The sequence below is a fragment of the Epinephelus fuscoguttatus genome, linkage group LG19, assembly GCF_011397635.1.
Source record: "Epinephelus fuscoguttatus linkage group LG19, E.fuscoguttatus.final_Chr_v1".
Taxonomy (NCBI): domain Eukaryota; kingdom Metazoa; phylum Chordata; class Actinopteri; order Perciformes; family Serranidae; genus Epinephelus; species Epinephelus fuscoguttatus.
In genome coordinates, this window is record NC_064770.1 from 21,184,540 (window position 1) to 21,211,515 (window position 26,976).

At 43.0% G+C, this 26,976-nt stretch overlaps 1 protein-coding gene across 1 annotated transcript in view; it reads left to right on the forward strand.

The window, feature by feature from the left end:
• The first annotated feature begins 11,288 nt into the window (after positions 1–11,288).
• pde4a (phosphodiesterase 4A, cAMP-specific) overlaps positions 11,289–26,976 on the forward strand; it is a 73,007-nt gene continuing 57,319 nt past the window's right edge. Inside the window, exon 1 of the mRNA XM_049562250.1 lies at positions 11,289–12,490. Coding sequence (XP_049418207.1) covers positions 12,195–12,490 — 296 coding nt within the window. The 5' untranslated portion in view covers positions 11,289–12,194. The remainder of the gene's footprint in view (positions 12,491–26,976) is intronic.

The following is a 26,976-nucleotide window of genomic DNA, read 5'->3' on the forward strand; positions in this document are numbered from 1 at the left end:
CATTAGTAGAAGTTTTTAGAAGCTCTCAAATCTAGTTATCAAGTCATTTGAGGTCTCACTGGTCCTCAGTTTGTCCCTAAAGTGAAACCTCGCCTCCCTGTTGCAACATTTCCCATCTAACTCCTCCTCTGCCTTCTACTGAGCAGACATGTCAGCGGCATCTGATTGGTTCAGAGAAGCAAACAACATACTTTAGTGAAAATGAGGTGAAAAATGGTGGCACGCTCTTGCTGCTCGTGAGCACATCCCAGAATCACCTCTGAATGATCGTGTTGTTCGGTGCGTGCCGGGTCCGTGCAAGGTCCGTGCAGCTTTGAATCAGCATGAGTGTGTGAGTGTTTACACACATGCACACAGCGTGGACAGGAGGACAGTCCGCCTCCGCCGCTGCACCTCCACAGAAAGAGAAAAAGACAATCTCAAGTTATTTCAGGTATCCTTTGAACATCTAATATAAATGACCTGATAGCTTCACTGAAACACTGTTACACATGGCTGCAGGCATGTCGAAACACACCTATATTTCACCCTCTCTTTCTCTCTCTCTTTCTCTCTCTCTCTCTCTCTCTCTCACACACACACACACACACACACATTCTAGTGCTTTCCATTTACTTTTCATTGTCCTACATATGTGTAAACACACACTTGGACACACACATGCACACACACACACACATGCCCATTAGCTGCCAGACTATTGCTCACTGTCAGGAAAGAGGTGTGGATTAATATTTCATGGTCCACCACTGGCAGAGAGTGGATCCATTTCCCAGCATTCCCTGATGCCTGATGTGTAGACTCGGTGCGGGCCAGAGGCCAGACAGGCTGCTGATGGTCTCTCTGCCGGACGCGCAGAGTTCGCTGCCTTCTGTGATTGGCTGTAAGCTGGAGAAATTGTTGAGTGTAAGATAAATTTCTTGGTATATGCTCTACTGTTGTGCTGGAAATTGCCTGCAAACACTCAGCACTTAGGAAAAAAAACACAAAGCATTTGATGGGTTTGAAGGAAAATATATTGTATACAGTATATTTCTGAGAGATTACCTGAATAAAAGAGATGTAGGTGGTTCAGGGCCGTACTAATAGACAGTGCATTTATGTCATGGTTTTCTTTTTTTCTTGTGTAAAATAGACAGGAGAAATCTCTAACAAAATGATGTGCTTAATTTTCTCATATACAGATGTGCAATGATGAGCTGGGTAATCTATGTTGATGTTGTACATTGTTAAGTAGACTATTCGATCATGTGAGGAGCATAGACTTATGAAATAATGCACATATCCTTCATGGCATCACCCATTGGTTTGGGGACTCCTGTTTGAATTCTCAAGTCTAACTTTTGGCATTGGCCATCTTGGATGTTTGGACGAGAGGGTGGAGCTAACCCTAATGCTAGCTGCTAGCGTAGTTAGCAGGGTGCATCACAGACCATGGTTAACTTTGATAATGCTAGTGCTGATACTCTCTAACGAAAACAGGCTTAAAATCATTACAACGAAAACCTGAACATCCTCCTTAGAGGCTCTTTTAGTACAACCAAGCGCTGAATTAGACTCTTTTAGGTGACCAAAATGTTACTTTCATGAACTGGAAACATGCTGAAATAGCCACAGCTATGGGCAACGCCTATACTCTGTGAATCTGGGGTTATACCATGATGATGTTATCTAGATAGATAGATACTTATCCTATGGCGCCCACTTGTCAATCAAAGCTTGCATGCCCTTAATTATGCATCATTTTAAGCCTTAACAATGTATAAATATATAAAAATTCACTCGTATTGTTGTCATAAAAGGGGGAATTAGCTATACAGACCAAAACTGTGCAGGCTGTTAACATGTTTACTTCTGCTGTAAAGTTTTAACATAGGAGTCTATGGGGATTGACTCTGTTTTGCAGCAAGCCTAAAGTGGGCAGAAAATCTGTCAAGACTGACAAACCGAGTGTGCAGTCAGGTCCTTCAAACATTAAAGCGGCAGTGAGAAAAGATGAGAGAAAACAACATGAGGAGAAGGTAGCAAAGCTTCCTAAATTAGATTCCTTTGGCTTTTTTTTTTTTTTTTTTTTTTAATTTTAAACAATCGCCAACCCACAGACAACTCCACGCCTTGCAGCAATGCAGCAGTTGAGGGTGACATCGGCATCGGCGCTGCTGCAGGTAATGTTGGATAAAACGTTAGCCCAAATAGTTATAACTCCAGGCTATTGTGTTAGACATACATTTCAAAACAAGTTCTACATACATTACAGTAGGGCGGCCCAGACGCCAGAGGAAAATGTCGGCATTGTGCGTTTCTGCAAATCATGGGCGCGTTATTTTGTATTTTTCATAAATATCATCTCAGTGTTTCTAAAGTGACATAGTATTGTCATTGGTAGGTGGAGGGAGAGTTGGATGGTGTGACATCTTGGCGAGAGACCAACAAACAACAAAGTCAGTTGTTTTTTAGCAAGTATTTCCAGCATCTTTAGTCACCAAACATGGGTGTTTTAGCAACCTGAATGGTGCCATGAAGAGCAACTCCTTTTCACCAAGACATTGCTGCATTTCCAGCCTGAATTGTGTCTCCAAAACTTTGTGATTTAAGCCAAAGCATAATCTTTTCCTCACCATAACCAAGTGGTTTTTGCACCTAAATCGTTGTTGAAATGTAGAGGAACAAAAAGTTTCAACTTATCTCCTATAATAACATACAAAAGCATATCCATGGCTTGCAGAAACGTACAATGCCAACATTTGTTTTTTTCTGGCTGTTGGGTTAAGTAGGCTTACTAGGCTACTAGCATGCACAAAGGCCTGTCGTAACGACTGTGCGCCACTGCAGTGGTTATTTATGTTTATAGTAGAGCACAGAAGTCTGGCAGGATTGGTTCTCTGCTGCTTTCATAAAGTCACTGACCTGTTCCAAAATGGCACACATAAGACATCTTCCATGTGACATAGATTCAAAATCATGCTTGTAACATGGTCAGAGTCCAAGCTCTTGTCAGTGAACTCCAGCACACGTGTGTGAAAGCGCCTGACTATCATAAAAGAACAAAGGACGCAGTAATAAATGATAAATGTTCATGTTTCACAATCATTTATATTTCACACTGTACACACCCCATCCCACTAACAGTCAAATCAACATGTCCAGAATGCATTACACACAGTACTTTTCCATGGCCGGCACAACCCCCGTCATCCACATATACTGAGTTAGTGAGACTGCTTGGCATTTCAATTATTCCCCACAATATGAATGTATAACGTGGAGAGCCATTTGGCGAGGTTGATCATAATAAATCAGAAGCTCACTCAATGAAGTGTGCAGCTGACTCAAGCAAGAGGAACTTTTTCCCCCCCCACCACACCACAATGGAGCACTCTAGCCTATTCTGTGGTCTGTGGTCACCTCTTCGTCCACTGTATTCTCCCGTCATTACTTTCTTTGTTTGAGGAATATTGAAAAAAAATATACATGACGATTTAACATGTGGTCCGAGCTCTGTGTCATGAAGAGTTCTTTGGACAGAAAAAATAACATTAACATTTAACTTCCTTCTCAATTTTGTTTTATATTCAAATAGAAGTGCTGTTATTGAAATATTTTTATTTTTTTGGCACAAGGAGTGGAATAAAAATGTACTTGCATTCCACAAAAAATATTACCAGTGTTACATTCCCATGGTCTGCATGTTTTGTTTTTTTTTGGTCAAGGTTTTGTACAGTTGAAGGTTATGTGACCAAAAGCCTGCAAAGCCTGGGTATTTAATAAAAATGCAGCACCGTGTGTGGGCATTTCTTCCCCCGTGTTTGGTCAAGGTTTTTTGAGACGACATGAAAGGAAGCAGGTTTCTTTTGTTAGCATACAAGAATTAAGACTCCCGTAGTCTTTTGTGTGCTCATTGGCATTCTGATGCAGCGACTGAATCGTATGTTTAATTGTGCTGAAATTGTTCTAATCGTTCTTCAGAGAGGAATTCCTTACAGGGCAATTCAACCCAAATGAAAATTCATATTTCTATGTTAAAGGCCCAAGTGTCTCCCAGAGAAACAATACTCTAATCTGTGATTCTGATAAACAGCCTGGAGTTGTTCATTTAGGGCTTTTCTGAACCTTTTCTGAACCCCAAACAGCCTATTAATAAAACACTATTGAATCATCAGCTTGAAAAAAACACAGTTATTTCCACATTTTCTTTCTGCATCTAGTTACATGCAGCTTTTTCATTTTTACCCTATTCATTTTCTAAGGACATGCACTACAACTGACAATTTTTTTTCCCAAGGAGACAGTATTGAATGTACTTTAGAGCAGCTGCCCTGAGAGAAAATAATCATTTAGAGCTGAAATTCAATTGCAAATTTATTCGGTTTTGCAGTGGGGAAGTAAAGTAAGAGCAGAATAACTTCAAACCCCAGATACATAGCATGTTTTAACAGCCAAAATGTGTCATTTCAAAGCTAAATAGGTTGCACATTGCAATCAAATGTGACATTTGTGTGAATTCTGAAGAGGTACGAGTCTTTATATTGTTTTTTAGGGAAAACCCTGTATCTGTAAGGTTTCTGATTGTATTCAATCCTCAGATATACCTCAAAGCTAACAAAACAAGACATGTTTGTGTGTATTTTGCCAGCGCATCAAACATACATATCAACATCTCTGACTCTTTGAAAAAATGAGCATGAAGCAGCAGCAAGACCCTTCATCAACCTGACATTTCAGCTTGCCATATTTAACCTTTGTTTTAAATGCAACAAGCGAAAAAAGCGTGTTCAGTTCTGTTTTTCTTCGGCTCAGACAACACTTCTAAAATTAGGCCTGCCCTGGCTTTTAAAGACACAGACAAAATGATTAATGCTTTTTGTGTTGTGGCTGAACTACTGCAATACTTCTGCAGCTCAGCTCCAGTAATGCTGCTGCTGTTGCTGCTGTTTTTCCTCTGAAGGTCACCACAAAATCTCCAAATTAGTTTAAATCGCTTTGAGTTTTGTGGAAAACATTTCATGATTAACTACCACAGTGTTTGTGTGAACACTTTTCTGTCCATTAGGTCCTCGAGACGAGAATTCTTGATCATTCCAGATGGCTGACAGAGCATTTTTAGTGCTTAATTTATGACCCAGTGTTGGTACTAAAACATCCAGTGATGCTCACTCCAGTGTTTAATCAGGTACAAAAACTACATGTTCACATTGTCACTGGCTGTTTAAGTTTACATGTGACCACATTATGTTGAACACACACACAGAATGCCTCGTAATGCTACTTTTCATACAGTATTACTCACCTGTGCACATTATTCAGCCAAACCACAGGCGGATTGTGAGACAATGGGGCCCTGGGCACAGACATGCAGAAGGCCCCACCACCTCTCCTACATAAGAGCAAGACACACAGACTTTACAGTTGTTTAGCCTCTTTTTGTTGTTGTTTTGTGTCTTTTTGTAATCATTTTGAGTCTCTTTGTGTCTTTTTGCAGCGTTTTTTTGTGGTCGCTTTGTGTTTTTTGTGGTCATTTTTGAGTCTCTTCCAGGTCAGTGCAAGTCTCTTCGAGTGACATTTTGCAGGTGAAAGGCAATGTGGCTCCTAACATTTTGGGCCCCTTTGCCTGTGCGGTAGGACCATTCAGTAATCCATCCACAGCTCAATGTGTTTAATTATTCCTTTCAAGTTATTGTGTTGTTTGTGTTTAATTTCTAGCCCAGTCACTGGAAGAAAATGTTGGCATTGTACGTTTCTGCAGACTGTGGAGACATTACATTTGCACGTCTCATATATATCATATCAGCATTTTTAAAGTGATGTACAGTACTATATGAGCTGATGTTGTCATCAGGAGGTGGAGGGGCTGGTGGATGGCAAATTAACTGCAGTCCCAAAACGGTCTCACTCCGAAGTCGTCAAAATCTGGTGCTCGGGCAGTGACTTGCAGCATCAGACACTGACAAAAAAAAGCCATCCTTTAATGTTGGCATGATATGCGGCAAGTCGCTGTTATAGTTAAACTGCACTTGGCGGTGTCAGGGGGAAACGTGGCGGGACAGGAACGAAAGTTAAGACAGCGAAAGGCCAAGTGGGCAAACATTTACTCTGGCCTTTGAGTTTGTAATTTTTCACACTATATGCACTCTATTGTAAGTTGTAGCTCAAAGCAATATTTTCAAACACTTCAAACAGAACGCAACAGCAGTGTATTTTTGTTTCTGTCCTCCCTGCTCTGAATAACAGACAGCTGGACACAATAAAATAATGATTTAATTTGGGCTGAGTCAGAAAAGAAAAGAGTGCATAAGCATGAGGACAGGAGGAAAACAACTTTTTGAGTGTCAGTCTATTTCTAAAGCCAGTAATTACAGTATAGATAGAACCCAGTCTAAAAAATCTATAACCACGCTCACTGCTCTGCGAGGCTGTGATGCTCCCCAGAAAACAAAATTGTTGGTTTAGTGGTTTAGACCGAGCGTCCGATTCTCCTTAAAACCTGAGGGGTTGGCTTGATAAAGACTTATTGTCAGAATACAGGTCATATTTCGGCATTTCAGTGGTGAAACGATCAAAAATCTGTGTTTTTAGTGTTCACAGGAAGGTGTCCAGATATACCCTATATTTCTTTCTGGTCACGTTCTCCCACTCTGTTTCAATCTATCAGAGCGGAAGCACCACCACCAGGGAGAAATGAAGCAAAGCTTTCAGGGGACCCCAAGGAAAAAGCGGACTTTTACTTAATTCTTAGTGGCACCGCTGCTTCCCCACTACAGCTTTGCTCCCGCTACAGCGAGCTGCACACGGAGGGCAGCAGCCATTTGTCTCTGGCGGCCTCCGGCTCATAGCCTCGACTCGTCTGAGGTGTGAGGCCTGAGGTTGCATTGAACGGGGCCAGTAGGCGGAATTGTAGCAGACCTCCACCAAGACTCTCCACAGCCCCTCGCCGTGGTTTTATCAAAGCCTTGAAAGCTATCTTTCTTTAATCACTTTAAATTCTTTGACACTTTCCTGGTTTGATGCCATACTTCTTGATACGCGACCCTTAATGAAATCTAAAATGTATGTGTCCATAAATTGTTTCTGAGTCTCAGCACACACATTGACACCAAGATGTTCCATCGAACAATTTATAGCCGTCAGTGCCACCATATTATTCAGAGCACCACTCCTGAGAGCGCTCACACTGCTCTGCCAGGGCGAGAAGAGCTGTAGCAACTTTCAGAAAGTTTACAGCACATCCAAACATCCGTCTGTTTATATTTTAAACTCCTTATCTGTGTCAGGGTCACCAGCAGTGACGAGCAGAGCAGCCCAGATGTCCTGTTTTCCCAGCAGCCTTGCTCCAGCTCTTCTCTGGGAATCTGAAGGCGCTTCAGGTCAGACAAGGCTGAAATGAGTCCAGCCGCGTTCCTGGTGGGCTGGTCACCAATGGGAAACGTCTGGGAGGCATCTCATCTAAGTGCCTGAGATACCTGATCTAGCTCCTCTAAACAGCTGTGTCCGGACTGTGAGGTCCTTGCTGTACTGTTTTTAAGATAGGTGCTTTCCCCCATTACAGAGCATGTGGCAAACGTGCTCAGTCTGTGCAACCACTGTGATATTAAGCTAATCTTAACTAAGGATATTTTATTTAGTTTCCATTCATGTACAAGCAGAGATGTTGTTAGCAGCCTCAATATTTGTCTGATGTTACATTGAAAAGCTGCTAATTTGTCATGTCATAGATTTGAGAGGCAGGGTACACCCTGGACAGGTTGCCAGACTATCGCAGGGCTGACACATAGAGACAGACAACCATTCACACTCACATTCACACCTACGGGCAGTTCAGAGTCACCAGTTACCCTGACGTGCATATCTTTGGACTGTGGGAGGAAGCCGGAGTACCCCGAGAAAACTCACACAGACACGGGGAGAACACGCCACTGCACCACCATGGTTTTAAACTGTTACATTATTTTTGTCTTGTTTTTATGGTCTACACTTGTTCTGTCTTTTCATCGGCATCGGCATGTCATTACAAGGTGCTAAGCAAATTTGTTTGTTTGATCACTTGATTAATGTGTCTTATTAAGATTAAAATGGCACATTCAATAATGTATTTTAAGTACTTCAAACGCAAGCTCTTAAAGTATCATGTTACAAATGACACCCTTTGTTCTATCCAGCAGGATACAAATAACCAAATACTCAAAAGCAATTAAATACATATTCTTAGTACCATTAATTGAAATACTGCCCATCTCTGTGCATAAGACAGAGGGAAACCTGAGCTTCTCCACTTGAACAGCTATTACTGTCCATCTAAAAATGGCACAATGATTCAGGAATGACACTTGGTCTCAGATGTGGGCAAGCTCGTACTCACCGCCGGCTAGTCGTGTTCACACACACACACACACCCCTCCAGTACAGTGAGGATAAAAGGTTGACACATCTGCAGGCACCAAAGATGCACCTGAATGCCACTGAAGGAGTCCAGACCGCAGCTGCACCTTGATTACAGTTTGACTGAGGTGTTTGACATCTATAATTAAGAACAAGCTTGATTTAATACCTCTGAGTCTTTGATTACAGTTCAGTGCTGGCTAAATACTGTCAATCTAACATCCACAAACAGAAAGAAAACATACGCTGTATTTGTAAGGAATGAAATGTGGAATTCATTATGTCGTACTGGTCTGTGTTTCCTGCCCATTTACTTAGAGCCGGCCATCCCCATTATTAAGCAATATAAGCAGTTGCTTCGGGCCCCCTTGGTCTCTGGGGGCCCCCTTGTAAAGATTTGCTTTAATGAACAAAATAACAAAATATTAATTGAACTTCCAAAACAAAAACTGACGACATACAAAACAGTAAGCTCAGAGAAAATGAAGTGAAGCCCCACGAAACAACCACTTCCAGGATTCTGTGGTAAAAACTAATTTTGCAGTTGTATTACATATGACAAGATTAACAAACTTCATGAACAGGACCACAATCAAGGGGCAACATGGTAGTGCTGTGGTTAGCACTGTTGCCTCGCAGCGAGAAAGTTCTGAACTGACTGGCCAGCCAGTTTGGGCCTTTCTGTGAGGAGTCTGCATGTTCTCCCTGTGTGAGCATCCAAAGACATGCAGGTTAAGTTAATTGGTGACTTTAAATTTCTTGTAGGTCTGAATGTGAGTGTGAATGGTTGTCCGTCTCTGTGTGGCTCTATTTGGCAAGTGTACCCTACCCACAGTTCTTCTTCAACAGTTTGCCAGCACTGCAGCCCATGATATGGAGGCTGGTTTTGAAAAGGGTTATATTTATTTTCACATTGCAACAGTAATAATAATGTTCTTACATGTCTACATGGTGGATTTTTCAACCAATTTGGTATTTATGTCACTACAAATGGGTAAAATGTTTTCTTTCTCATGTGATCAATGCACCAGGATTTGCACAAGATTATTTCAGTCAGGAACACTTTAGTCAAAGAAAACTTTATTTCCATTTGCAGTATTATAGTATATTATAGTATTATTTGGCAGTATGGCTCTGTTCTGCGGCCTCTCTGTGTTTCCTCTGGACTTTACAGAAAATCTCTTCCATGCACCTACGTGGAAAGCCTTAAGACAGAGAGAGCACACCTCTCTGCCCTTCCACGTGCATACGAGGAAAGCCTTAGACAGAGAGAGCAAACCTTCCTGCCCCTCCATGCGGAGAGCAGCAGCAAAGACCCCCCCCCCAGGAACAGAACAGAACAGAGCAGCATCAATGACAATCAGAAATGACATTGACACAGCATGAAAAGGAGGAGCTGGGATGGAGGCGGGTTGCGAAGTGGCTTGCAGAGGAAGCAGCAACAGTGGGCAGGCCAGAGCAGTTTAAATAGGGCGCCCTGAATGAGATTCGCCGAATTGGTTGTATAGAAAGGAATCATGTGATCTATCAGCTGATTCCCTTCATCATTCAGCTGCTCCATCAGTTGACTGGCTGTTTGAGATCAGCTGACATAGCTGGGATGTGAGCTGATCTTGACATTGTGTCCTGCCTGAATTCAGGCTATGCTCAATTTGCATCATATCCTGTCTACATTCAGACATCTTACTCATGAGGACAGGTGAGATTCAGCTCTTTCCAGTGAAAACATAACACTAAAACATGCACCAGTCTTTAACCATATCAAGCAAAAGGACCTAGGAAGTACATGGGGTTAGGGGGGTAATAGACAAATACAGTATTTACCCCAGTCTATTTAAAGATTAATCTGTAATATGTTAATGGTCCCATTTTAGTCTTTACATGCTTATTTTTACATTATGTCTGGTTAAAGTAATAATTACTATGCAGAAGTGCAGAAGGGGGGCAAACAAAATCCTGCTTAGGGCCCCGAGAGGTCTAGGGTCGGCCCTGCATTTACCACATTTCCATTTCTAGCTATGTTGTGTAGAAATCAACTGAAAAAACAAAAACAATTATGGCCCCTTAGGAGCTGTTAGGCAGTAATTGAATGCACACAATGCACAGTAAATAAATCACTGGAGATAACTAGTGTGATGCTTTAAAATTTGCAAATAGCTCGCTCCATCTACTCCCACTCAAACCAACTGGCACCTACACAACTGAAATAGCCAGCGCCGTCTGATCAAGAGTGAAGTCCGATTTAGCATCTATTAAAAAGCACTGCAGACCAAAACACTGCAGTAAAAATTGATCCCACGCTTACAGAGGTCAGCTCATTGTCACAAATGTCACTAGTCAGATGCTTTTATCTAAAGTGTTTTACAATACCATTAGCTGTGGTGGCCCTGATGGGAATAAGACCTTTTACCTAACAATGTGAGAGCCCTGCACAAGCTCCCAAAGCAACAGGGCAGTGTTTACTTTTGTCCCTCATCTAAAAATATTGGGTGCAGCAGGAACACCAGGGGAAGGACTGGAAGGTGTCAGTGCTGTCACTCCAGGGGAGTGGACAAATGAACCTGTACTCCTCAAGCATGGAGAGGGTAAGTCACAGTGACAATTCTCAGCTACAAATAGGTAAAATGATAAACAGTGGCATTTAAAGATGTCATGGGTGATCTTGTAAGGCTCCTTTGCCAGCTGCCATCATTTGAGCAATTTGCTGCGTTTGTTTTCTGTCAAGGAAATTCGCAGTGAATGCACGCATGGGGCAAAACATAATGGATGAGCAAATAAAAGGTTCAAAACCTTCCAGTGCTGACAAATCACTGAGGAGAACAACCACCACCCAACCACCACATAGATAGACTGGACACACACACACACACACGCACACACACACACAGAGGGAGAGAGGGAGGGAGGGAGAGAGAGGAGCGTGTTGTGGTGAAGCCAATGTTTGTCGTCGAACTCCAGCAAATATGAGAATGGGAAGATAATGGCCCACAGGATGACTGAACCTCCGCAATTATCAATTTGTGTCCTTTTATGATGCATTCTGCCAAAACAAAAGCTGAAGAAGAGAGTCTGGACAGCAAGGAACAAAGGATCGCATGTGGTTTTTGGACATGTCCAACCATTCTTCACACCATCCTGATGCACTGAGGAGGGATGAGTCCAGTGTAACATCTCGCTGAAATCACTGGATCCAACATCTCCATGGAGGAATTACTGGAGACGACTTCTGCGGTGTACGCGCGCACCGAGATGCCGTAGCTCTCTACATGAGCCGCGACAGATTGAGTACTTTTATGGAAATTGCTTGGAAATTTCAGCTCAGCTGAGAGACATACGGGCAGCAATAATATCACCACCACCACACACACATAGAAGCCAGCGCCGGCGATCTGTGTGTCTCTGCAATAAGTGGCTGATAAAAAGCAATAAATTCTCTAAAATAAATACAGTCATCCGGTTGTGCGCCATGGGCGACGAGGCGTCAAACTTCAGGGGAAGCAGCAGGACCGGTGTCTCATCACCAAAACGCAGGACTGGTGAGGATCACGGCAGAGCGGAGATTCTACTAAATTAAAACTGATCACCACTGCAAACAATGAGATTAATGATTTTTGGATGACTTGTCAGATCACCACTGTGACAGTTCTTGTGACAGAAAACAAGCTTCAGATCGGGGCTGTGCTGGACTTGGTCACTTTGATTTGTTCGCGCAGAGATCAAGTGGCAGAGAGGGACATGAAACGTTTTGTGCTTGAAATAAACGAATACAGCCATATCATTTAATCAATAAGTTTAAAGGGGATTTTTTTTTTTTTTACACTATGATGGAACCACCACCATGCTCGAAGAAGAGCCTTTCCCTGTCGCTCCCGGTTCCCCGGGAAGGACAGGCGACTTTGAAGCCTCCGCAGCATCTTTGGAGACAACCCCGGACCCCGATCAAAATCAAACACCGGGGCTACTCCGACACCGACCGGCATCACCACCGGCACATGGAGCGCTCAGACGCCGTGGATACGAGCGACCGACCAGGACTGAAAAAGTCACGGATGTCCTGGCCATCCTCCTTCCACGGGACCACAAACACATCCATCGGAAATTGTGTCGGGCATAAACGGTAGGCGAGAGAGAGGTGTGCATTCCAAACATCCCAATAATAGCCCATGACAGCCCACAAGGCATATGCGTAAACCAGAGGGGAGGAGGGGAAGGGGGTGCATTTTAATGAGTGCGTAATAACGCAGTGTGCCTGAAGGGTTAACTGATATGAAGCGCTTTCTACCGGGAGGCGGGACGCGTGGGTTTTCGGTGCTGATGCGTTATGCGTCTTTGGATAGACTGTCAGATGGGTAAGAAGCGCAAACCAGTCCGCCCACTCGAAAACGCAGGAGCAGCATCTGCAAATACCAGTAACATTTTTAAGAGCGTCCACATGTTACATGTAGCTGATAGGTGACACCATGTACAGTCGGTTTAATGGCACCAAAGGTCTAGTGGGTGCGCTCGAGCGTGCAGCACTCAGATATCAGCCTCCAATCCAGGCCTTTTATCCGCTTGTTTGCAGAGGGAGGTTTGGGGCCCAGTGGGCGGTGGAGCAAAAGTGAACCCCCCCAGTTTGCGCGGATGATCCCTGCTGGAGTGCCCTTTAGCAAGGCACTGAGGCTCTATCTCAAAGGAGATAGAGAAAAAAGCCCCCCCTCCTCCAGGTGTGGTGGGTGAGGTGTGGGCTCCAATGAAAAGACGCCCTATGGTTTAAATAAGATGTGACAAAGTTATGAAGTGTGACATGGACTGTCACACAGATGGTTTCAGACAGAATCTAATTGGCACACCAGAGCTGCTCTCTGATCAGATGTGACAGTGAAGAAAAAAAATCACGGCATTAGGAAGAGGACATCAAACACAGCAGAATTATATGATACTTAAACTCCACCAGCCAACAACTCTGCCAGCACTTAAATCAAATTACACCATGCATGTTAATCAAGCAGATTAGATTAAAGGCATTTCATTAAGAGAGCCATGGCAGATACAATTTTGATATGATTGCTTTGTCCTTACACAACTATCGCTCAGTTTATCCTCTAAAGAATGCAGCACCTGGGTGTTTTATTGCTAAACAGCTGCCTTTTTTCATCGAGCAAGACACATTTACAGCCTGATGAGTGTGGACAGAGTGGCTGACTCATTTATGTGGCGTTCCACATGTTCATAAAAGGGGGTATCCCTGCTTCTAGGAGAGACTGGCCATAAATGCAGATTTTCCCGGTCGCTCCCTTTTCCATCCTATCCTCTGTGTGACCTGGAATCCCCAGATGTTCCTCCAAGTGAAAGAGTTAGTTTACATGTTGGACTGTTTCTGACTCCCTTATTACGGTATTAAAATGTGCTCCTTTCACAAGAGCAACACATTAAACAAGGTGATTATTAGATTAATAACACATCCCTGTGAATGAGCTGGGTCTCAAGAGGACTGTTGGGGTCCTCCTTTTTTATTTATTTTTTTACTCCTGTTATTATTTGTTTTCTTTCTTTCATTTTTTTTTATTTTAATGCCACAGACGGCCTTCCCGGCAGGCCCCTGGGAGAAGGGCCAACTCCAGCTGACTGGAGGAAGGGCTGATTTGTATTTTAGTCCTCAGGACACGCTCTGAGGCAGTCCAATCTTTAGTGCATTGGGACTGACTCTGCCTGGCCTTCTCCTTCTGTGGGCGGCAAACCATGAGAGGGCAGAGAGAGAGTCGTAATTCGATTCCAACATGCTCAGTTCTTAGAGCACACCAAGCTGTCTCCAACTGTGTGCTTGTGTGTGTGTTCATGTGTGTGTATGTGCCTTAGCACATCCATGAGGTGATGTGTACGGTCTGTGGGTGTTTGTACTACACGCTGGTCAGGACGGAGGGCTGCAGGCTGTGTGTCATGAGTAGTGGTGAAATGCAGCGTGCACAGTGTGTGTTTGTGTATGGGTGTAGAGGTATTTATGAGTGGGTTGTGCACAGGTTAGTGTCTGACCTGTAGCCCTTATGAATTGCAATAGGCCTCATTTCATGTGTTTTCATATCACCAGGAGGCCAGAGGGATTTTCATTGTGCTGCTATTATTTTAATTATTTTTTACATATTCATCCTGCGTCCTTCCTTATGTCCGAATAAAGGGCGCTTCAAGCTACATGCCTCATCTGGATTTATCAGGCTTTATGAACAGCTAGATATTCTTTGTTTTTAGCTCAAGGCTAGCTTTCTCTGAGTCCAGCCTATGGAAGGCAGCACCACGCATGTCTGCTCTCAGTACAGTGTCTGAAAATATAATTTCACCAAAGCCTAAGATATGGGAAAAAAGACAGACAATAACTAGGAGTTGCCCCCTAAATCCTGCTCATATTGACAAAGGTTCAAGTTACTAAACAAATATTGATCACCACCAGATTTGAGCAGAAATGTGAGGCTGAATACTCTCCTGCTGAGATGAATTCCAGCTCAGTTGCCAGATGTGAATGTTGGACCTCGCAGCAAACCACAGAAAAGTTGCATTTGTATGTTTCATTCGTATCATGTCAACCTTTTTCAATATCTGAACATAGTTCAAATTACACGTATATGAGCTGAGTTTCCTAGTAGGAGGTGGAGAGGATGATAGACAGCGTGACACCTAAGTGAGACAACTTTTTAGCGACACATTGGTGGCACTTCCTGGGCAATTGTGCCACCAAATGCAAGTGTTTTTTAGCAAGATATTTACAATGTTTCTAGGGTGATCGGGCCCTCAAAAGCACATGTTTTTTTAGCAAGACACTGGTGCCATTTCCAGGTCAATTAGGCCACCAAAAGCAGTTGTTTTTTAGGGAGGCGCTGGCTGCATCTTCCTGGGTGATTGTGCCTCCAAAAGCAAGCATTTTTGGCAAGACTTGTGGCATCTTTTCGGGCAATCAGGCACCCAAAAGTGCTATTTAAAAAAAAGTGTTATTTAAGCAAAACATTGGTGGCATTTCCAGGGCGACTGGGCCACCAAAAGCAGGTGTTTTTTAGTGAGACATCAATGGCATTCCCAGCAGTTGTAGTGCCCCCAAAAGCGGTTATTTTAACAAGAAATCAGTGGCATTTCCAGGGCCACTAAAGCAGATGTTTTTTAGCGAGACATTGGAAGGACTTCCAGCTGTGCCACCAAAAGTGGATATTTTCAAAAACATGATCTTTTCCTAATCATAACCATTTGGCTTTTGCACGTAAATACAACCAAACAGTAACCACACACCCCATAGTCGATTGAGATTGCTTAACAGTCAGTTTTGTATGTACGTATTTAGTCAGTGTGCTGTGCGGTTTACTTTTGGGGACATTTTAGTCCCCACATTTGCTGCAGAATAAAGGCTCTTAACTTTCACGACACTGTTTGGCACAGTCAGCTGCGGACAAGATGCGACAGCACAGAGGGGGAGAGACTATGCACCAAACGGCTCAGAAAAATATTATCTTCTCTCTTCTGCTTAGATGTGGTGAATTTACAGTTCACAGCAGTTGAATACAGTACAGTCTCTAACTTTTGTTTGATATCTAGTGTAGGAAAAAAATGTTGTACAGCTCGTTTACTATATTACCCGAATATAATATCAGCGAATTTATGAATCCTAGGATAGCGAAGGAATGGCCCACCCTACTCAACCTTACTCTGCCTCTGATTGGCTTACTTTGATACCCTTACCCTAACCCTAACCAATCCCATTTGTCTTGCCTAAACCTAACCAATCCAACCAACAAAGGCAATGAATACTAGCCAATTATAGGGAGAGTCTGGCAAGTCAAACATTTACAAATTTGCATCCTGTTGAGTCCTGTTCAAATATTAAAACTTCATGTGGAAAAAAGAAGAAATATATAACAAATATTCACTTTAAACCGAAAAATCTGATTCGACTTCTGAATTGGGTACAGCCATAAAAATAAGATCAAATGTATTCAACTGAGAAACATGAAGTGACTTTGTTGCCGTAGAGAGGAAAAAGTAATTGGTCTTTGATTGGTTGGGCACAGATGAACTCAGCGATGGCCTTAGTGTCTGGGGGCAGCAGACCATTCAATCACTGTAGAGTTGGTCAAGACCTCATCTCGAGGTCTGAATGGTCAATCAGTCTGAGGGATGTTGGTGAAATTGTTTGGGACAAGGGTCGTACAAGAACAGATTGCACCGTGTTACTGTAATTGATACACTTGCTTTTGAAAATGAAGCACCCCCAACAGTCAACAGCCTAGGGATGGATAACATACAAGAGGGATCCTGGGTGCTGTTTAGCATAATTGTTTGAAGAATCTCATTGTCTGCGACTGTTTTCACTTGTCTATTTTTGTCTCTTATGTTGTATCCCACAAAATGGCAGTCTTAGTGGCAATCAGCTTCCCCCCAAGAGTGTCAGTCTGCCTCCTCTTCCCACCCCCGGTGTCTTTTGTTCGACCGTCTTGTCAGTCCTTTTGTCAGAGGATGCTAATATGAGCGTATCAGTCATCAGGTCCCATGCCCAATACGCTCTGGGAAGTTCCAACATGAAAATGACTGACTGACACTGAACGAGTAACAGCTCTTTCCGCAATTCTGTTGCTATGGTTACTTGTTTTGTGCATTTGTAGAATGGATTTCATTTACCCAAAAAAAGGCAAAAGCCTACAGGCACTTGATGGGCTTGACTGTATAATTTGTCAGTATGTAGCAGATCCCACTGGATAAGCATCATGACTTGTATGTATATAAGGTGAAAAAGTGAATATTAACACACCTCTTCTGAAGAACTGCAGTCTGTCGATAGTTTAATCACAGCACAGAGACGGTTTCCTGTTCAGTCCTCTGCAACAGTTTCAAACCAGAGCCTCCCTCCCTCCCGTCCTCCCTCCCTCATCTACAGCTTCATGCATTCTTTACACCTTGTTTTTCTCCCCCCAAGCTGGGATCCAGGGCTGATTTGTAAGCCGAAGCTGCTATTTTGCCTGCTTGACTGGCCGGCTGCCATAATAATTTAGTTCATAATGAGGTACAGCTCCAGTTAATTACCACAACAGCTGTATTTTGTTGTTGATCATACATTTACATTTCTACAGTCTAGAAGCCAAAAAAAAGAAAAAAAGTCTCATGCAAAGAGCATTCAGGAATTATCCCAACAAATGTGTTTTAAGTAATAGACCTCTTATCTCATTTGTGTAACGGAAACATCTGTTTAAGCTACAGATTGCACTCTTCTGTGAATACATTGTGCTTTCTCACTACTTGCAGCGCTAATTAGTATCTGGAGGCAGTTCATGTTCTGGAACAGCGCTCGCCATTGGTTGGCTCAGGCAGATCCCACAGACCTCGGGTAAAATCCCTCTGAGATCTTTTAGCAGTGACACCACGCAGGTTGTTTGCTGGAAGGGGATGTATATGCAGCTCTCATCCGAGGCAAGTCTCTGTGTTTGTCACCTGCTCATCAGTTTGTCTCACTGGGGGAGGTTCTCACAGGCTCCTCGGTTACTCAGGCCACCGGTAACCACATTTAGCACAGTCAGTTTGTTTCGTAAATCGGCTGGAAACCTTGGCAACTTTGCATTTTAATTACTTTCACACTGAATCCACTTGAAGTGATACACTAGTCATTTGTTTTTTTCTGTGTGTTTTTTTTTTTTGTTTTTGACAAGTGTGGATGGGCAAGGATCCCAGCAAGAAGAAACAGTGAGCCACAGCATCAGAAATTCAAGTTGCACAACAACTCCACCTGTTACCAACAAATATCACCCTGTTTGATGCAAATAGTCCTCTTACATTTTGTCTAGAACAGCACCCAGTCCTTAACGAAGTATTTCACTGCTGGAAAGATGGTCTTTTCATCAAACAGGACTGTGTATACGGAGGAAAGATGCAAATACTGCCCATTTACTAGCAAGTTGCAATGATGCGCCACCACAAAATACCATCCGTCTCCACCCAAGCTGCGCTAAAATATTGATCCAAATTAGCCTGCACTGGTTTAAAAGAGACAGAATGAGTAAGATATAAAAGAGGCAACCACTGTAACATTTCCACCTGCCTCCATGCTGCTTTCTGATGTTTGCTAACCTGCTTTCTCGCCAGTCCGTGATGTTGAACAATACACACAAGTAAAAAAAAATCTATCGCTTATTTTGAGTGGGTTTTCCTGTGTTTATAAGAAAACATGTACACTTATTTTGGTGGAAATGGGGTATTCGAGTGACATTTTGCAGGTGAGGCCCACTTACACTTTGGACCCCTGGGCCTTTGCCTAGTAGGGCCATTCTTTAAACCATATGTGCTGCTGGTGGGTGATGTAATGCAAGCTTGCTCGTTTTTCCAAGGGAAACAATATGGCGGCCAGCTGGGAATAAACGATGTGGAATTACAGTTAAACAGCGCATTAAAATGTGTTTCTGAAGACATTTTAGACAAGAAATAGGCCATACAGTGACAGAATCCTGGTTTAAATTTGATCAGCACTGCCTAGTTTTACACTTTGATCAGAGTTTGGTCTTGGGGGGGGGGCATTCTCTCGCTTGATCCACTGTCTAGACGCTTTGCATCCATGGTGGTGGGCATACATAAATGCAGAAGTACAATCTGTAGTTTGAGAAACAGCTCTAGAGGCTGCGAAAATCTGCTGAACAAGGCGAAATGCATCATCTGGTGGAGAGATGAGCAAGATGATCCACTGTTCATTTACATGTACTACCCACATTGTTATGACACAAAGCTGGTTGAAAATCAGCAAAGTATCCCTTCACTTGCTTCTCATCATCTTACTTTGTCACGTCCATTAAATCTCCATCACGGAACTTTCCGCCAGTTTATTATGCGACAGTTTCCTCTCTCAAGATGTCCAGTGTGATTGCGATGAGCTTCATGGTGGCAATTTTTTTCTAATCTCTTCTTATCTAATAATATTGTTTGAATCCCTCTTTTGTCCATAGAAATTACAGCCTTTGATTGCAGCCTTTATCTCTTTTTGATCCTGTATCCTCTCAGTGCTTCATTTCACCCCTGTATAAATGGGTAGCATTGATTCCATCTCTATTTCTGTTCTCCACTTTGTCTCGCTATTGTGTGGCCCGTCTCACTGGCTCCCTGTAGCTTCTAAGATTCTATCTGATAGTCTTCTTCTTGCTTACAGTGGCATTAAGCGCACAGTTTCTCTGTCATAAATCGATCTATCATTTCATCCCACTCTTGCTTTCTTTGTCCACCGAGATCCTCAGCTGCTTGCAGAGTCTCTCCCCCCTCGAAGTCATCTCTGAATCTCAAACCTTCACATCCCCAGTGGTGGAATGAACTGCCCGCCACTGACAGTGTGCAGCGTCTCATCTCTTCCTATATTCTTCTCCTTAAAGGTATTTTACGCGGATGCAATTTTTCATTCTTCATGCTCCAGTCGTTACTTGAAAAATCACAGGCTTCAAGGGGAGAGCAGACGCATGCACCTTCATCATATGGCTGGCAATCAGCTGCCATTAAAGAGGGAGTTCAAACAGACCGGTGCATCAAAGAGCACTCTATTTGAGGGGAAAACAGTTAATAAGGATGAAAATACACACTAAAAATGTGTGAATTCAGAACTTTTCCTTGGATTTATTTTTCTTATGTTGTAAAAAAAATCATTATTATTATCATTATTCTCCCAGCCTATAGACGCTGAGAGGAACTAAAAGGAAAAACCTATTTAGTGTAATCAAGTCTCCTTCTTCAAACCAAGAAAAAGGTCTTCAATGCTGAGACTCGGTAGAATTTAAATGTCAAAATGTGCAGCGTGTTCAATTTCAAAATAAGTGGTAGTCTCTCACCTCTTAGCAAACAGCTCTGCTTGAGGGAAAACTTGAATGTAATGCTCATTTTGGTTGGGATTTTCCTTACAAGGCACACGTGTGAACACGATATTGAGTCCATGTTGCGTCCCAGCAGGTGACACAGACCGCCACAATTCAGACACAGTCTGCGGTCTCTTCTGCTGCTGCTGCTGTGGCACGGAGAGGACGACCCCGCCGAAATGTGCTTCAGGCGGCTGTCGTAGCGCAGAACTGTCTGAATGAGTGAGGCTGACAAACCCTCTGTCAGCTGTGTGTCAGCGTAGCACACACACACACACACACACACACACAGTGGAGCAGAAAGAACAAATAGCGTACACCTGTCGAGCAGAGCGCCGTGTCAGACTAATGTGAGGTACGTCCGGGGAGCGCGGAGAGAGCCTAGTTCAAAACAGGAACTCACAACAAATCAGAGCTGAAAAGGATGAAGGAGTGCACCTGGAGACCACGCTTGGCACGGACAGACGCAGATGCTCGTTCAACTGATGCCAACGTCTCATCTGAGATATCACTTCCAGACCTCCTGCCCCAGGACAGTGTTGTTGCCCAAAAATCACTGGCAGATCATCAGCTTCACTGGATGATTATGAAAGAGTGTCAGTCCTGCTTAGAGAACAGGGACAGATGGCATTAATAGTGGCGTAACATGTCACAGACTTCCTCACTGTACACTGTGTGGCCCAGTCCCAGCAAACAAGACCAAAGCTTTGTTCAGAAGTTCATTATGATCCTGCTCGCTGTATAAACTGTATTCCTATAGACTGTGCTGCCCATATATCCTTTTATGACAAGACAGTGTTGACACATATATACAGTACACCCGAGACAGAAATAGGCCTATAGCAGGAAACTGTTTGTTTTTGTCCGTTCTTGGTCTGACTCAGCTCCACCATTGTTTCATGAGCTTGATTGAAAAAATGCTGCAAAACAGCAGCAAATCATATTCAGATGCTATCAAAACAATAACAGCACAGGGGCTCGCTAAATGTGACTCTAAATATTTCATAGCCTGCTAATTTGGAGGGCAGAAAATCAAATCAGCCAGCTGGTATTTATTGTCATTTGAGCTGCTGTTGTGTGAAAACCTCATATCTTATATTACTTTAGCTTAGCTTTCTGCCCTTTATGCCTGCTGGAGTGTAGGGGAGCAACAAAGGGTTTCCACTCCTGTCTGTTTGGGGCCTGCGGAGCCACATGCAGCTCTTTAGCTCCTCTCCAGTGGCTCCCTCTGGCTTTGACAAAAAAATATACAGAAATGGTTATTTTTCATTTCTCATTGTTGTAGACCTCAAGTGATGCATTTTACAATTATAAAAATGTGTCGCCCTTACACCAAAAAAAAAAAGAAATAACATTTCATCAGCTAATATGTCATATTTCTAAGGGCCCTAACACATTAAGTCAATGGTCGACTAATGGTCAATGTCAGGCTGTCAGTGGCTGTCTGTTGCCCTAGTACGTGCAATGTGTCCCACACTGTTGCCACTAGTCAGCCCTTGTTTGCCAATTCAGCATGCTAAATCGGTCAGTGAGTGAAAGAACTGCACAAAAGAAGAGAAATGGAAGTGAGGAGAGCAAAGGACTTGCACTTATTGTACTCCTATTGTCTCTCTATTAGGCACTGGTTTTTACTTCTGCTACTTAAAAACACTTCCATCTTGTATATTTGTATATTTTGCCACATATTTTATACTCTGCTGCTCTAAAACTGGGCCCAGTGAGTGACCCTGGCCCAGGGAACCAGGGATTGTCTGGTTGGTACTGGTTGTGAATCGTTAAAATTGTGGTTACTGTACTTAGTGTTACTGTAATTTGAAGCATTCTCTGGCACAAGAATTTCCTTCGGGATAAATAAGTTCCATTGAATTAAACTGAAGTGAATTAATGTCATGAGGGCGTGAGATCAAAGCAAACTTGTTATATTATTTTTAGTCATTGAGCTCCTCTCCAGAAATGGTTGTTTGTGTTATTGTTCGCTAGCGCACGGTAAATATCTTTTGTCCTTGCAACACTGGGTTGTGCTGTTAATGTGCAAACTGGCTAACTAGCATCTTGAATCTGTCTTTCTGTCCTTCCATCCATCAGTCTTCTAGCCTTCTGGTATAGAGTCATTTCTTCTCACGCAGGTCCATAACAAATGTTGCGGTGTGTTCAAGTGCAACTTTTTAGCTGAGACACAAGCAGCGTGAGGCAAAGCAACATTTGCCCTCTGTCACCCCTTGTTCTTTGATGTCGGTTTGGTGTGTCTAGCCTTAAGGCCTGGTGCCTTTGCCTAACCTCAACAGCTGTGGCTACAGTTGTCTCCCTAGTGAGGCTAGCTATGGATTCTGAATCCAAAATATTAAAAGCCTCGGGGGGAATCAAGAGTTTAATAGTGCATGGACATATTTCATTGCTTTTACCACCATTGCTGCAAAGTTTATGCACCAAATAATCATAAATAATGCATGGAGAGTGGCCACCTTGTGCTAAAACCTATTAATGGGTGCTTATTTAGACCCATTAATAATGTTGGATGGGCATATTTAGACTTCAAAGGCTGTGCTACCTTCCTGAAAAGGCTCAAATATGTTTTGCTGCTCCTGGCATTTTATATTTTTGGCCAAATTGGCTCTTCTGATAGTAAAGGTTGCCGACTTCTGCCTTACGGTGCACTTTTGGATGGTACCTCAGGTCTGCCTCAGGGCTTTTACTTCTCTCTCCTGCTGGATGCCAGGTTTCCTCGGACTTTCCCTTCTTACTTCTGGGTTCCAGTAGTAGCGGGCAGTTCTTGTGATGTCATCCTGCTCTCTTTGCATGATCTGTCCAATCCATCTTCACCACCTTCTCATGTCTATGCTCTCTTAATTGGACTGAGTGAGTAGTTGTTTTCTGGAGATGGTGTGAGGCCAGAAGATTTTCTGAGGCTCTTTTGTTGACAGCTTGGAGAGGTCACTCTGTCATTTTCCAGCCTTCTGAGCTGTATAGCAGGGTAGAAATAACAAAGGGGTGGCGGGGCTTCCACACATTGCTCAGCATTCTGCAAGTACTTCTAGCTCTGCTGAGTCAACTTTTGACGTTGCCACCTGTTTCTCTATCGTATCTAACAGTGCGTCCAAGATATAAAATCTTCTCTGTTGTGGGTAGGTTCAGTCCATCTACATGTATTAGTGGGTGTAGGGGACCAGTGCCAAGTCATCTGTGAAGTAGAGATCTTAAAGTGTGGAAAAGAGCATCTGATGCCTCTGGGTTGGTCCTCACTTGTGCTTCGTATCACTCAGCCTATGACCATACTGAAAAGCAGTGTTGACATCATACATGCTCGCCTCACTCCTGACTTGAGAAATATAGTATAACATAATAAGTACATTTTATTGAGTGTATAATCACCTTAAAATAAGCATCATTGTGTTTTTATTACCTTAGAATGAGCCATTTATATCATGGGTAGCAGGTCCTTGTTTATGAAGATTGCCATGTTCACCGCCATGTTTCTACAGTAGCCCAGAATGGACAAACCAAACACTGGCTCTAGACAGGGCCATTCATGCTTTTGCATCAGCCCCCCGTAGTTAGAAGCTGATTTGCGACAAACAAAAAACCCTGATTCATTGCATAAAACTGCTTTATTCATTATTTGTAGCAGTTTAAATTACTGGGTCCATTTATTCTGAAGAGGAAGAGACCTCTGCAGACAATTTGGCTCCCAGCAAATACTCAGAAAAAAAGTGAGCACACATTAGCATGTAGTTGGCGAGCCACCTGTCTCCGACATGCCCAACAGCATCAGAAAAACACTGTTTTGTAACCTTAAACTGCTTTATTCAGTTTCTTTTAATGTTTAAAATCACTGGGTCCATATGTTTTGAAGAGGGAGAGACTTCTGCTCATAATTCGGCACCCTGAAAGAATCTCCTGAACATCTGGATCAGAAATTAGCATACATTAGCATGTGGTTGGCCGATATGCCGAACAGCATCAGATAAACACTGATTTGAAACATAAAACTACTTTATTCAATGCTTTTAATGGTTTTAATCACTTGGTCCGTTTGTTTTGGAGTGCAGGAAACCTCTGCGGATAATTCGGCTCCAGATAAAAATCTCCTGAACAATAAACACTGAAGGCATTCTAAGCAGGAGAAGTTTCAGCTGGTTGCAATCTGCAGTCATCACCACTAAATCTCCCTTAATTTTACATGCTTAACCTTTAAGTAAAAGTACCTAATGCGTAAAAATGTCTCCTCTGTGAGTGTTATGCTATTATTGTAGATTATTTAATGTATGAGCAGTATTTTATTGCTTAAGATGGTCAATGGAGCTAATGGCTACTAGTTTATTTTTAGGTAAAATCTAAATATGGAATTTGTAACTCTGTCCATCGAACAAATGTAGTGGAAGGAATAAAATATGCAACATTTTCCTCCCAAATGTCGTGCAGTAGAAGAATTAAAAAAAGCATAAAATGCCCATTTATAAGTGTCTGTGACAACCCTCTCTGATCAGGCCTCTCCCTCCAGGACACTGGCGGGTGGAGTCAGGTCATCGGGCAGATTAATCTCACCTGGTTTGACTGTAAGACTATATGATCTGGTGGCAGTCAGCCAGTCTCTCTTTGCCTTGGCATCCACCCTGTTTGGGTATTGTTACATTTAGCTTGACATTACACCAATGTCTTTTTTTAGGTAACAAACATCCTTTCTAGTTACAGCTCATGTGTGGTCTTGATTCCTTTGGCCAGCGAACTGAGGATCCAATTAATGTTGGTAAGATGAAGTGTAATCTTTGTGGTAATTTGCATTAGTTAAGCTCCATGACATTTAGGGCTCTGGTCCAGACTTCAGAGTCTGTCGACTTGTTTAATTCAAATTTAGGGAGCATAATGCATGAGCAGTGTTTTTCTTATGGTGGGAGAGCAATAGTCTGGTCCCTTGTCCTCCTGTCTTTTTGTTTTTGGTCCTAACTGAGGGTAAATTCGTTGTGCATTTTTGTAACAATCTCTAATGATGATTGTGTTGTAGCTGTGACCTCTTAAAGTGGTAGTGAAAGTGGTAGAACTATATACTTGGGATTATCAGTAGCTGCCTGAAGACTAGGACTGGGTTGTATGTTAGTCAGCCTATATTTGGGGAGACTCCAGTTGATGCAGGTGATGGAAAGACGGACAAACACAATGAAGATACTTTAATATATTAAAAGAAAAAAACAAAAGCAGTGTTACAGGCTCAGAGTCCCAAAAGCAGGCAGGCACAGCTGGGAGAGGACAGGCCAACACTGACTCCAAACAGCGACAGACTGACATAGAATAAATGAACTGGGCCGGAATAAGCAGGGATGACAAATTGGCTGAGTGAGAACAGGTGAGCAGGAGGTAAGGTGACTGCAGGGCTAATGGGGGACAGGTGAAACTAATCAAGGCGGGGCAGACAATCAAAACTGGCGGGAAAACACATAAGGGCAGAAAGTGAAGTGATCTGAAACGAGAGGAGAGATGAGTAACAAAACAGGAAACACTAAGAATGGATGAATAATGAATCAAACAAAGGGAAAACATGCCCTCCGGAGCAGAGGCGGGGGCAGATTATGACGCCAGTTTGTTTGTGTGTTTCTACCTTTTGGTTTTGTTAATTCACACTGGGATTCAGCACTTTATGTGTGTTGTATCAGGTTGGGTTAATGTTTGTTAGGTTGGGATTAGGCCTTGACACGGACAGTGACCAGATGCAGTGTCTTTTTTTGGAGTGTTGTGGAGTCGGGGAGAGGGTCTTCACACACTTACTATTGTCTGTTTTTGCTCTGTCTTTCACCATACCCACTCTAATGTAGACTGAATCTTGTCTCCCCTTTAGTCTTAAAGATGCTTCCTCTGGTACTGAGGATGAGGATGTCTGAGGGTGGATAAGCTGAAGGAAACAAGTTGGGATATTAGTGGGATTTTGTCAGGGTTCAGTGGGAGTTGCACTTTGTGTATTGTGTGTCAATGTTGTGTTTTAAAGAGATTAAGGACAAGAAGGCTCGGTGTCGAGTGCAAATTTTCAGTTTAAGTTATTTATTCTTTGGTTCCAGGCCTTTTCTATCGGCACTTTTGGCTGCACTCGTTCGACCCAGCCTTATTAATTTATGTTTCCATTACCAGTTTATTGAGTTGTGCAGGGTCGCGCCGAACATGGGCCATCTCTGGAGTCGGGGGCCACAGCATGCCCTACCACCTCCAAGCGGGTTGTGGAGACGTCAGATAAGCGTCGGCGTCATTATTCAGTGTCAACATTCAGTGATGAATCACTGACATGTTTCAAAAGCCTTCGCTGCTGTTGCTAGACATAGCAGATACCTTCATCACCGTCTTCAAAGAAGTGAAAAGAAAAGAGTGATAAGTGGTTGGTCTGTGGATAAAACACATGTCCTGCTAGGTGTTTGGAGCAAGGACACCATGCAGGCAGGAGATGGGCATCCAAATGCGTTCTTGCAATGCTGAGAAAATTCTAAAAACCTCAGACAAATCATTAAAGGGACTGTACTTGTATAGCCTTTTTCTGGTCCTCTGACCACTCAGACACTACATGTCACATTCACCAATTCTTACACTGGTAGCCAAGGCTACCTTACAAGGTGCCACCTGCCACTCAGCAAACCATTCACATACACGTACACACCGATGGAACAGTCATGGGGAGCAATGTGGGGTTCAGTATATTGCCCAAGGATACTTCGACATGTGGACTGAGGAACTGGGGATCGCACTGCTGATCCTCCAATTAGTGGATGACCCACTGTACCTCTAAGCCATAGTCGCC